Source organism: Bufo gargarizans, chromosome 10 (assembly GCF_014858855.1).
Source record: "Bufo gargarizans isolate SCDJY-AF-19 chromosome 10, ASM1485885v1, whole genome shotgun sequence".
In the NCBI taxonomy this organism is placed as follows: Eukaryota; Metazoa; Chordata; class Amphibia; order Anura; family Bufonidae; genus Bufo; species Bufo gargarizans.
The window spans coordinates 20,409,180-20,423,157 of record NC_058089.1 but is presented as its reverse complement, the minus strand read 5'-3'; the positions used below and the strand labels follow the sequence as shown (position 1 = coordinate 20,423,157).

The 13,978-nt window shown below is 47.2% G+C and overlaps 1 protein-coding gene across 3 annotated transcripts in view; it reads left to right on the top strand.

Annotated features, from left to right (window-relative positions):
• ARHGAP1 (Rho GTPase activating protein 1) overlaps positions 1 to 2,937 on the top strand; it is a 39,764-nt gene extending 36,827 nt beyond the window's left edge. For all 3 annotated transcript variants that reach the window (XM_044271150.1, XM_044271149.1, XM_044271148.1), the window contains exons 12-13: positions 615 to 718; positions 802 to 2,937. In XM_044271150.1, the coding sequence (XP_044127085.1) occupies positions 615 to 718; positions 802 to 981 (284 nt within the window). In that variant the 3' untranslated portion in view covers positions 982 to 2,937. The remainder of the gene's footprint in view (positions 1 to 614; positions 719 to 801) is intronic.
• Positions 2,938 to 13,978: the final 11,041 nt, after the last annotated feature.

Here is a 13,978-nt window from a genome sequence, read left to right as displayed (position 1 = left end):
AATTGCAGTCCGCAGCACGGACGGCTTACTTTCTTTCTTTTAATGGCTCATGCACAGGAACGTGTGTGCCGCGTGCCTCTGCTGTTGACAGCAAATTGCGGTCTGCATTGCTTGGGCACCGTCCGTGTGCACACCATGTGTGGATGCAGAACCATTCATTTGAGTCCTATTTTTTGGCGGTGCGGAGGCACGGACAGAAATCCCACGGAAGCCCTTCTGATCCGTTCTTCCTTTGCCCCCACACTGCACTGTATCCTGAAGATTGCAGACCCATTTAAGTGGCTGTTTGTGGTCCGCAATACGGGCACGGGGTGCACACGTTTATGTGCATTAGCCCTGAATGTATCCTAGCACTGTACTTGGCTGTCTTATAGAGTTGAATGGAGCACGGTGTGTAAGCATGAGCACCACTCCATTCAAAAGGGGCAACACTGGGCCTCCATGATTGGCGGTTGCCCCAGCAATGAGTTTCCCTGTCCATAAGATACTTATAGGGGGTAATTGTTTGTCGTGGGACTGCCCCTTTGATTTTCCCTGAGATCTAATCCAATCTGACTTGCACCCATATACCAGTCTGTAACATAGCATATTCTTCCCCTATAAATCTCTTGCAGATCTAGAGCCAGAGAAGAAGGTGGAATCTGCTAGAGAGACTCTTAAGACTTTGCCTGAAGAGAATTATGAAGTTCTCCGGTTCCTCACTGGTTTTCTTGTTGAGGTAAGAAAAGGGTTCGGCCGCGGCGAGCAGGGATGTGAGCGTTCCACCCTCCAACTCATGATTCTTCTTTGACTCTCCTCAAGGTGTCCTCTCGGAGCAGAGAGAATAAGATGACAAACGCCAACCTGGCTGTGGTGTTTGGCCCAAACCTCCTTTGGGCAAACGATGTGGCCATGACCCTCAAAGCCATAAATCCCATCAACACCTTCACCATGTTCCTGCTTGACAACCAGAAGGAGCTGTTTGAGGACGTGAATTTGTAAATGGGAATTTTCGCACTGCACCACTGCCATCCTTATGCTGCACGACCATCTCCACCGCATCACTGTACCGTCCTGTTGTCTGTATGTGTGTGTGTGTGCGCAGACCTCTGTGTGACACGTTGGAGCTGGCATCTCCAATGCAGCTTGCAGCAAAAGGAAACACAAAGCCATCCATGTGTCTACCCGAATCTTGGCCACCGCTGATGCCCCTGGTAGGCAGCACTTTTCCTTTGTGACAGTTGTGGTAATGTTGGGCGTGAGGTGGCATGTTGTGGCATATAGTCCTATTATAAATGATTGAGGGAATCTTCCCGTATGACTTAACTCCATTAATTTCTTCTCTCTGACATTCCTTCGCACTCCCACCTCTGTTTTACGTCCCACACATCTAGGCTATACTTTGTATGCTGCCCAGAGAGGTACCCCCGAGTACAAATCCGCACTGTTCATATGGTGCAAACAAGTCTCCAAACTTTTTGATTTTTTTTTTAGGATGACTGACAGCTTATGGCCTTATCTGGTCTTTTAAATCTGGTTGACATTTTGTACCACTATCTACCAGCACATGGGGGGGGGTTCTACATTTCGGGATCTCCATTTCACCTGCTTACTTTTATCTATTTTGGTGTTTTTGTTTTTTCAATTCTTTTAACAATATTTTATAGTTGTAGCAGGCTCCAGGCGACAAGAAAGTTGGTAGAAAACAAATAAAACCTGCTGCGTTCATATATATTTACACTGATGATTGTCCTATAGGAATACAGGCAGGTAAGGCTCAAAAATAGGAACTGTAGAGTAGAAATACCTTTCATTAAATGGAGTGCATTCCCATGATGCATTGCTCACATTTGCCCTGGATTAGAAAAACACGGCTGCTTTAAAAAAATATAAAAAAAGAAGCGCCCCCCTGTCCACAGGTTGTGTCTGGTATTGCATCTGAGCTCTATTCAAGTCGGTACAACCAGTGGACACATGCAGTGCTATTTTTTGCAAGAAGGCAGCCATGTTTTCTAATGGTGTACAACCCCTTTAATATATATTATTATTTTACTGTGGGTGGAACTTGGCAGTCATGTGACAACTAAGGCACGTGGCATATAGGGGTGGAGTCTAAAAATGCAATGTAGAAACCATACTGCAACAGAGTATACAGGGAATGCAAAGCCTTTCCAGTTTACAGGTAGTATGCAATATAAACTCTTCTTGAAAGCCACATTTTTCCAGAATTTTACTATTGATGGCCTGTCCTCGGGATAGGCTATCCATAGTGCAGGGATGGCCAACCTGAGGCTCTCCAGCTTTTGCAAAACTACAACTCCCAGCATGCCCAGACTACCTACAGCTATCAGCCTACAGCAAAGCATGGTGGGAGTTGTAGTTTTACAACAGCTGGAGAGCCTCAGGTTGGCCAGCCCTGCCATAGTGGATCAGCGGGGGTGGGGTCTGACACGCCACACCCCTGCAGATCAGCTGTTTAAAGAGGCCACAGCTTTCCGATAAGCAATGTGGCCTCCTCACAGCTTACCAAGCCCAGCACGTGGCCATGCTTGAGCCATAACCCATCCCATGACTGAGCTGCACCTAGGCCATGTGACCGATGAACGTGACGTCACTGCCCTAGGAAGAGGTCGCAGCACTCACCAGAGCATCGCGGCTTCTTTAAACAGCTGATCGGCGGAGATGCCAGGAATGCCCCCACCCATTATATGAGCCTGGACACCCCTTTAAGCCTATAGCACTCATTTATTATGTTTTGTTTTTTTATAACCACCTGTATAGACATAATAAAATTCAAAAAATTCTGCCCGTCTTGAACTACTACTGTACGGAGCTAGAGAGAATACTGAGATAACTGTATAAACAGTATGTAGAGAGCTCCCCCTAGTGGTGGCTGCAGGAAGCTAGATTTGTTTATCTATACACTATATAGGTAGATCCTAAAATCACTCCGGCCAATTTACATTACAAAAACAGCTCTCTGAGGCACAGCAGCTACAACATGCGCTGGGCACTGCCACCTCTGTCTGTTTCGGCTTTGTGTATTTCTGTATGTGTGCCATACGTGTTGTTGTCTTTTCTCAGCCGTTTGGTAGTGAGGACCTAAGAGTCTACTAATGCAACCAGAATCATCGGCGTTCATGTGGTCACAGTAATGCTCATATCTGCTGGAAATCCTCAGTGCGGCTCGGTGTTATATGGTCTGCGATCCAGTTGTAGTCCTTTTGAGAAGTGCATTTATGAATACGGTTTTGTAATTTTTCATGATGTTTTATTGCCAAATGTTTGCCTTGGATGTATTGTTTTTAAGTGCTTAATGTATGTTTAAGGCTTTGCCTCTGAGTGAGTGAGTTCCTTTATTGGGAGGTTTAAACCAACGGGCGCCTTAAATTGTAGATTCCTCCCTTTACATACATATTATCTAAACCAGGGATGCTCAACCTGCGGCCCTCCAGCTGTTGCAAAACTACAACTCCCAGCATTCCCGAACAGCCTACAGAAGGGCATTGTGGGAGTTGTAGTTTTACAACAGCTGGAGGGCCGCAGGTTGAGCGTGCCTGATCTAAACTTATGTGGGAACTATATACACCCTGTAGTGCGGTCAGTACCGTTCCATGCTGGGTGCCATATTGCACTGTGTTCCAGCCTACAAGACGTTCTTGGAGAGGGGAACATGCCCTGATATATGCCACTACATCCAGTATGCATGCAACAATTAAAATGAGTTACCAGATCCGAAATGTGGTTGTGTCCGTGAGCGCCTAGCCCCAACTTGATCAATGCAGGCCTATGTGTCTCTATGGTTACAGACTACAAACAAACCATGTGTGTAGTCTGATCTTACAGTCTTGGGTTATTCCCTTCCACCTGCCCCTTATACTTTGTTGACTTTCATTCGGCAGGGGATCATGACTCCAGAATCAGACTACACAAGAGTTGTTTGTAGTCTGTTACCAAGGAGACAGATACGTCGGGATAGGAGTTACACAAAACGGTACAAGAGTTTTAATATATATTCCAAGTTGCACCATTTTTTATTCACTGAACCCACAGTCATGTATGTGTGTGCTCGTTACTGTTCAGTCCCACGGAATTTGACAGCCTCGATGATGGAGGATATTAAATCCTGACCTGTTTTGGAAGACCTGTGTATGGTGAATGCAATGGCTGTATGCTCCGCTGTTTCCGTAACGTGTGCGCCCTGTGGCCGTGCTGCATGAACACCCACCGTGGGGCAGCCGCAGCGGATCGTGGACCCAAACATGTTCTATCTTTTTGCGGAATGGAAGTACGGGACGAAACCCCAAGGAAGCACTCCGTAGTGCTTCGTTCCGTACCATTCCGCATCTCCGGATATAGCCACGGAGCGCACACACGTTCGTGTGCAATAAGCCTAACATTGCTTCCCATAAATGTCCGATAGGTGCAGGTCCCACCTCAGGCACCCACACATTCCTCAATAACGGGACTTGGGTGTGAGGGGCAAACTGGGAAGTTAAAATGGCCCTGGACAAAAAAATAAATAAATTAAGTGACCCCATTTTGTAGTCGGGTCCAAACTAACGGAAGTCAGGGCGAACACAAGTAGGCAGAGCCAGCAATATCGTAGTGCAGAACAAAATACTGCCCCAGCAGAACTAAATAGCACAGTGCAGCACAAAATACCGCACCAGCAGCACAAAATACATGCCCAACAACTGCCACTGGCCGGCCGTGAGGAGGACTCAGGCAGCCCCCCTGGGCATCGGCCCACCGGGAAACTTCCCTGTAGGGTCTGTGCCCAGTCCGCCCCTGTCGGGTAAGCTGTTGATGCAAGTGGTGGCTCGGCTATTTTCAGAAGTCCCCTAGCAGTAGACGCCGTGCTCTGCATTCAGGGCCCCCTTCTTGAGATAGGTGTGGGGCCTGCTCCTATCACTATGCCATAAGTGTCCAAAGGCGACAACCCCTTTAAAAGCACTCTGACCAATACCAGGCATGTCCGCCCCCTCAGTCCTTGCACTAGGCATATCACAATTCCTTTAAGTCTACCTCTCATAATCAAAAGGGAACCATAGCTTTCCATCAGCGCAGGCTTTGTGTGGATGAATGGACGAGGCCTACCCTATCATACATGACTTATGTCCCCCTCACCCCTTCTTCAGGACGTGAGCTGCCAGTAGGATCGACCACATGAGCGGATCTCGGCGTATTGTGACGTGTAAATGTGTTTGAGGCCGCGTGCGGTGCGGGCGCACCTGAGGATCTGCCTCTCTTTCTGCTTTATAGTTAGTTCCTATCTGTTGCGGTTCCGATCCGGTATAAATATGGTTCCTGCCTCGCCTCCCACATTTTTATTCTGCTTGTGATTTCACGTTTTGTATTTCAAATACAAGGAGGAAAAAAATAAATCAGTTGATGAAATGTTACCCTGAGTCCATGTGTTATTTATGTACAGCATGGGAAAATTCTCCATGTTCTTGCCCATATGCGGGCAGTATTAGCGTCGTTATAACTGGTGGATTAATGGGGATCTCCTGATATTGATAAAATATCCTCAGGATAGGTCATCATTATCCAATCAGTGGGGTCTCCTCCAACCCCACCGATCAGCTGTTCCCTCTGTCCCTGGAGCTAACACTGAGAAAGTACAGCGCCGTTCAAAGTGTAGTGGCCATGTTGGGTTACTGCAGCGCAGCTGCCATTCACTTCAATGGGAAATAAGCTTCAGTAACACAAGATGGCCACTACACTTTAAACAGCGCTGTCTGCTTCCTTTCAAGAACTAGTTGGTGCTGGAGGCTGCAGGGAACAGATGATTGGTGTCGGCCCCTCACCAATTGGTAATTGATGACCTATCCTGAGGAGTCTGGAAAACCCCTATAAATACAAGTGAAACTCGAAAATTTTGAATATCGTGTAAAGTTCATTTATTTCAGTAATGCAACTTAAAAGGTGAAACTAACATATGAGACTCGTTACCTGCAAAGCGAGATATTTCAAGCCGTTATTAGTTATATTTTGGATGATTTTGGCTTACCGCTTATAAAACCCCAAAGTCACAATCTCAGGTCCCCTTTGCTCAGGGGGTATGGATTAATCAGCTGACTAGAGTGCAACACTTTGAGCCTAGAATATTGAACCTTTTCACAAAATTCTAATTTTAAGCTGCATTAATGCAATTCCTTTTAAGTTGCATTACTGAAATAATTGAAATTTTGCACGATATTCGAATTTTTCGAGTTTCACCTGTATTGGTTTTGCCAGTGTTTGGGGTCATGTACTTGTATGGCATTGACAGCACACAGTACGCCGCTTATCTCCATCATGCAGAGTATGCCCCCCCTTAAAGCAAAGCTTCTAGTGGAGAATACCTCCATAATATAGCAGCTCATGGGTGGCACAGTATGGATCTGTAAGGCCAGGTTTACGTGTTGCGGCGGCCAGCGGTCACATGATTTTGAATATAATAACTCATGCAGCCATTGGCACAGATGACTGGTGTTTCGTCTGCACATCCAGGCTAATAAGACCTTGTGTCTGACTGCATACCCACACTTAGGCTATTTTCACACTAGTGTTTTTTTGCGGATCCGTCATGGATCTGCAAAAACGCTTACGTTACAATAATACAACCGCATGCATCCGGTATGAACGGATCTGTTTTTATTATGTCTTCTATAGCCATGACAGATCCGTCTTGAAGACTATTGAAAGTCAATGGGGGAACGGATCCGTTTTCTATTGTCAGTGAAAACGGATCCGTCCCCATTGACTTACATTGTGTGTCAGGACGGATCTGTTTTGCTTTCCGCATCCCAGGGATGCGGAAGCAAAGACTGCAGGCAGCATTTTGGTGTCCGCCTCCAGAGCGGAACGGAACTGATGCATTCTGAGCGGATCCTTTTCCATTCAGAATGCATTAGGGCAAAACGGATCTGTTCTGGACCGCTTGTGAGAGCCGCAAACGGAAAGCCAAAACGCCAGTGTGAAAGTAGCCTTACTCAGCAGAGGGCGGCAGCGAGCTGAGGAGAAAGCAGTATTAGGCCTCATGCACACGACCGTATTTTGTTTCCGTGTCCGATCCGTTATTTTTTTTGCGGATAGGATGCAGACCCATTATTTCACTGGGTCCGCAAAAAAAGCAGGACAGCACACCGTGTGCTGTCCGCATCAGTATATCCGTTCCGTTGCTCCGCCCAAAAAAATAGTGCATGTCGTATTTTTTTCTAGTTTGCGGACAAGGATAGGCATTATTACAATGGATCCGCAAAAAAAACGGATGCCATACGGAACGTCATCCGTTTTTTTGCGGACCGCAAAACACATACGGTCGTGTGCATGTAGCCTTACAGTGTAGGGAAGTTTATTGTAAAAGTGATGTACGAAAGGCCGTACACATAAGATAGAAATTGGCTGAAACCACCAAAAGCTGACAGTCTCATGTGTACGGGGGTCTACGGACTCTCTCCATAATGGTAGATACGTGGGCATGGATTTCAACATTTCCTTTGTAACGGCTCAAGATAAGCTGTTGCCAGACATCTCTCCCAGGGGCTTATCTCCAGCGGGAACAAAGGATCGACTGTCCGCCATTACATGTGAACGGCAAGTTGTCGCTCTGGATACGATTGCATACGTGACACCCCTTTGCCAGGTGGAGAGCGGACGTCTGTAGATTACACCTGGAGTGTGCAACCTCTGGCAGTCTAGCAGTTGCAAAACTAACACTCCCAACATGCTTCGTGTTCACTTCTGTGCAAGTTTTGAGAACAGCTGAGGTAAAGTGTGCATGCTAGGAGTTGTAGTTTCACAACAGCTAGAGTGCCAGAGGTTGCTGACCCCTGCATTACACAGATAGCTCATGGATACTGTGCAACGCTTTCCCCTGTGGTAGTGCTGCCAGGTTCCTCCACAGACACTGAGGACAACAGCCTTTAAAGCAGGGGTGCACAACGTTTCCTGGTTGGGGGCCACATTGCCAGAATGAACCAATGGCGAGGGCCGAAATTAAAATTTAAAGGTGTATTAACAACTGAAATATTGTACTTATGGCATATTGAACACACATTATATACCATTAATGTCTAGTTACACTTCCAGGACTCCCATCTAATGGCAGAAATACATGTGAGCAGCCACAAGACATAGGCATACATGTCTGTTACCAGATGATTGGGGGCTGCACAGAATGGTATCAAGGGCCGCATGTGGCCCCCGGGCCGCAGGTTGTGCACCCCTGCTTTAAAGGCTATGGACATTTTATTTTTTATCATTTTTTTATTTTATTGCAGTGACAGCATTATTAGAAAAAAAAAATTGGGATTAAATCTTTTTGTCTTCTGCAACTTGCATTTTTTATCATACGTTGCAGGCGGCTTAGTCCCATCCAGTGTGAAATCGGACGTGCTTTCGGGCAGCTCATGTAGCCCCTCTCGTTACTCTCCTGAATGCAAATCTAAGCAGATATTTATGTACTTCCAATTAAGATCAACTTTCATCAAAAAGGGATGTATAAACCGCGAGGAGAGGACTGACCAGCCTGACGCATTTCACACTGAATGCAACCAAGCAGCCTGCAATGTATGGGAACACATGCAGGCTACAGAAGACAATCCCAGCAACATTCTCAAATATGTTTTTCATCCTATAATAAAACCAATGCAATAAAAAAAAAAATCCAAAAGGTGGGCACGTCGCTTGTCACTCAGGCCCCGCTCATTTACACAGAAGTGTGAAAGTTTGTTTACATCCAGACAAACTTCTTCAGGACTAAGTATCTGCCGCGCCCGGGGTGTTGTCACATGCGACTGGTTCAGCAGGGATCCACGTGCAAAGTTCACAAGTCACAAAACAGGTCGTTCTGCGCAGTGTTTGTCCCAGTCCCTCCAGAGGACATGGATGGCGAGTTCACACCAGGTACAATCCCCACCTTCTCAGTCTGGTGACACGTCCGTCCGTCCACATGTGATCACATGACCGCACAGCAACAGTCGCCACTAGTGTTGAGCGAACTTGTGTTTTAAGTTCGGCGTCTAAAGTTCGGGTTATCGAAGAATCGCGTTACGTATTCCGCTACCACGGACCATAACGGAATTTAGAATCTATAACGCGATTCTTTTGATAACCCGAACTTTAGACGCCAAACTTAAAACTCAAGTTCGCTCAACACTAGACGCCACTTCCTGGGGGTGATTTACAGTCTTTGTTTCCCCCTGCACTGCCGGAGGATTGGATCAGGCTTTCGGAAAGTCTTTCCTAACCTCCCCCAAAAGGATCCTGGCCCAACGTACAGCCGTGTGCATGAGGTGATAGGCTAGATCAGGGATTAGCAACCTCCAGCTGCTGTGAAACTACAACTCCCAGCATGCACACGTACTTGGCTGTTCTTGTAAGGGCTCGTTCTCACTAACGTTTTTTGCGGTCCGTATACAGAACCATCCATTTCAATGGGTCCGCAAAATTATGAGGCATGTCCTATTCTTGTCCGTTTTGCGGACAAGAATAGACATTTCCTGTTCCGTTCCACAAATTGCAGAAGGCACAGGGGTGGCATCCGGACCGCAAAAAACGGCACGGTCATGTGCATGAGCCCTAACGCCCATAGAAGTGAAAGGCGGATTCTGGGAGTTGTAGTTTCAGAACAGCTGATGTTGCTGATCCCTGGGGCTAGATTATCACATACGTTTTCACACCAAATTTCCTGAAGTTGTGCCCATAGCGAACAATCACAGCGCAGCCTTCATTCTTTTTCCAGATCATTTTAAAATGTAAGCTGAGCCCTGATTGGTTGCTGCACACAACAAAGCTCGATCTTCCGTAAGGCTACATCCACAATGTGTTTTGCAGTGTCACTTTTGCTACATGTGCCAGGAATCCTCCTGTTGCATATGTGACACATAGCCGTAAGCCCCAATTTCCAGGACGGACCACAAAAGAAGGTCCGCAAAAGGTCAGTATACCTTTTTTTTTCCCCCCCTACTGAATGTACAGGCATCCCAAAAAAATAAAATAAAAGTATACCGCGCTGTGTGGCTATACATGGCATCTAGGGCACTCCAGCTGCTGTGAAACTACAACTCCCAGCATGCACACTTTCTTGGCTGTTCGTATTACTAGGAGGATTCTAGGAGTTGTAGTTTCAGAACACCTGGAGTGCCGGAGGTTGCTGATCCCTGATCCAGTGGTATGTAAATCTGACGGATTTGTCATGGAATCCACAACAAAAATCCAAGGCTGCCCCAGAGATTTCTGCCACTGACAATCCAACTGTATTGGGCCCGTTCACAGATGTATTGCCCTTTTGGCAGGGTATTCCGCTAGCCAGTTGCGGCATAAGGCCTCATGCACACGGAGTTTTTTTTTTGCGGTCCGCAAAAACGGTTTCCGTTGTTCCGTGATCCGTGTCCGTTTTTTCTTCCGTGGGTCTTCCTTGATTTTTGGAGGATCCACGGACATGAAAAATGAACAAAAAAAATCTATGCCTTTGAAATGGTAGGAAAAAACGGATCACGGACGCGGATGACAATCTTGTGTGCATCCGTGATTTTTCACGGACCCCATGACTTGAATGGGTCCGTGAAAAAAATAGGACAGGTCATATTTTTTTCACGGACTGGAAACACGGATCACGGACACGCATGCCAAACGGTGCATTTTACGATTTTTCCACGGACCAATTGAAAGTCAATGGGTCCGCGGGAAAAAAAACAGAAAACGGAACAACGGCCGCGGATGCACACAACGGTCGTGTGCATGAGGCCTAAGTGCCGAAACCCAACATTTATGCTGGAATACGATGAGCTTCGGTTGCCAGATCTTCTATCGCAGGGATGCCCAACCTGCGGCCCTCCAGCTGTTGCAAAACTACAACTCCCAGCATGCCCGGACAGCCTGTCGCTATCAGCCTACATCAGGGCATGGTGGGAGTTGTAGTTTTAAAACAGCTGGAGGGCCACAGGTCGAGCATCCCTGTTCTATCGGATCAGGCTCCCGGATTACCAATCCAACTGTGAACAAAGCCTTAGTGTAAACTGCATCGTGACATGCCAACTCTTAAAGGGGTTGTCCGGGCTTTTACTATTGATGACCTATCCTCCGGATAGGTCATCAATATCCGATCAGCAGGGGTCCGACCTCCGGAACCCCTGCCGATCAGCTGTATGAGGAGAAGGCGCGCTCAGTGCGGAGAGGAAGAGAGAATGGAGAAGGCACCTTCCCGAGGATAGGTCATTAATGGTAACAGCCCGGACAACCCCTTTAAAAAGGACATGGACTTGCAGTTTCTGCACAGATTTTGGTTGGGAATATGCACCAAATTCCACCCTGAATTTAAACCACGTGAACTCACGCTGATGGTATGTTCATGTGGCGTCTTTTTGCTGCCTTTTTAAATTCACGTCAGGACGTTCGACGGCATTGACGGCTCACGCACACAACCATGTTTTTTTTTGGACTGCAGATCCCAGCCAAATGCATGCCACTATTTATTTTTTAACTTCTGACAAAAAAAAAAAGTTTTTTAGCGGTATGAAGAACAGCACACTTTTTTACAACCATTGAAATGAATGGGTCCGCATCCGATCTGATTCAGACAGAAACGACGGTCGCGTGCATGAGAGCAGAGACTGAGAAACCGCAGAACTGGTGTATTTTTTTTCAGTGTCCGTTCGTTGTTTTTTTTTTGTGGACCGTACGTGGAACCATTCATTTCAATGAGAGCCGCTGGTTGGAGGACATTAAGGCCTCTTTCACACGAGCGAGTTTTCCGTGAATGCACAGCATCCGGACTGAATCCTGACCCATTCATTTCAATAGGTCTGTGCACATGAGCGTCGTTTATTACTGATCTTCTCTGCATTCAGGGAAAAATAAATAAATTCGTAGCATGTTCTATATTGTACGTTTTTTTTTCACGTAGCTCTAGACCTATAGAAATTAATGTGGCTTGCGTGAAAAACTGAAGACATCCGGATGCAATGTGTTTTTCACTGCTGGTTGCCAGGAGATGTTGAGTTCTCCTTCAGTTTTTCTTCACGCATCAAAAACGGATTGCATGCGCGCGGGACAAAACTGAAACCATCTGTTTTTCTCTGAACAGAGCCTGACTCATTCCGTATCGCTCATGCGAAATAAGCCTAAGGCCTCATGCACACGACCGTTGTTTTGGTCTACATCAGAGCCGCCGTTTTGACGGCTCGGATGCGGACCCATTAACTTCAATGGGGCCGCAAAAGATGTGGACAGCACTCCGTGTGCTGTCTGCATCAGTTGCTCCGTTCCGTAGCAACGGACAGGAAACCTCCTGCAGGTTATCCTCTTCCTGGGACAGGAAACCTCCTGCAGGTTATCCTCTTCCTCGGGCAGGAAACCTCCTGCAGGTTATCCTCTTCCTCGGGCAGGAAACCTCCTGCAGGTTATCCTCTTCCTCGGACAGGAAACCTCCTGCAGGTTATCCTCTTCCTCGGACAGGAAACCTCCTGCAGGTTATCCTCTTCCTCGGACAGGAAACCTCCTGCAGGTTATCCTCTTCCTCGGACAGGAAACCTCCTGCAGGTTATCCTCTTCCTCGGACAGGAAACCTCCTGCAGGTTATCCTCTTCCTCGGACAGGAAACCTCCTGCAGGTTATCCTCTTCCTCGGACAGGAAACCTCCTGCAGGTTATCCTCTTCCTCGGACAGGAAACCTCCTGCAGGTTATCCTCTTCCTCGGACAGGAAACCTCCTGCAGGTTATCCTCTTCCTCGGACAGGAAACCTCCTGCAGGTTATCCTCTTCCTCGGACAGGAAACCTCCTGCAGGTTATCCTCTTCCTCGGACAGGAAACCTCCTGCAGGTTATCCTCTTCCTCGGACAGGAAACCTCCTGCAGGTTATCCTCTTCCTCGGACAGGAAACCTCCTGCAGGTTATCCTCTTCCTCGGACAGGAAACCTCCTGCAGGTTATCCTCTTCCTCGGACAGGAAACCTCCTGCAGGTTATCCTCTTCCTCGGACAGGAAACCTCCTGCAGGTTATCCTCTTCCTCGGACAGGAAACCTCCTGCAGGTTATCCTCTTCCTCGGACAGGAAACCTCCTGCAGGTTATCCTCTTCCTCGGACAGGAAACCTCCTGCAGGTTATCCTCTTCCTCGGACAGGAAACCTCCTGCAGGTTATCCTCTTCCTCGGACAGGAAACCTCCTGCAGGTTATCCTCTTCCTCGGACAGGAAACCTCCTGCAGGTTATCCTCTTCCTCGGACAGGAAACCTCCTGCAGGTTATCCTCTTCCTCGGACAGGAAACCACTGAAGGATGGAGAGGCTCCAAAATGTTTATTTTTATTTTTCATACCTGCGGGTTTCCTGTCCTGGGAGGCCGACCCTCTCTCCTGGTGCTGTCATAGGACGAAGGAGAAAAAAAAACGGAGGGCATCTGGATGCGTTTTTCACGGAAGATTGCTAGGAGATGCTGCTTTTTATTCTTCACGTGCTTGAAAAACAGATGCAATGTGGATGGAAAAAACTGAAACGCTGAATGCAATTGCAGACAAAACGGATTGAACTTGAAGGAGAAACCATCAGTTTTTCACTGAACTAACCCCGAGTCCTCATCCACATTTCCGTGTCAGTGTCCCGCCAGTGGAACAAAAAGCGTACATGTATCATCCGTGAAGATGTCCGAGAAGGATCTGTGCATCCGTTTTTATCCTCCGAGTGTCATCCGTAATCCACGGACGTTGCTCAGCTGAAAATTAATATCAAGAGCATCTCCTATCTGTCTTCCGTGAAAAACAGACGCACCACGGTTGCTATCTGTGTTGTGTCCGTGATTTTCACTGACCCAGAGACTTCAATAGGCGTGCTTGGTCTGCATCATGGACCAAAGTAGTCTCCGTGATTTTTTTTACTGACCCATGGTGTGGACGAGGCCTGACTCATTCCTTATCGCTTGTGTGAAAGAGAATACCCGACTATCTGAACTTCTATAAACCGCCACCAAGCTACTTGTATTGGAATCAGTGAGACCAACGTGTAGAACAGCAACA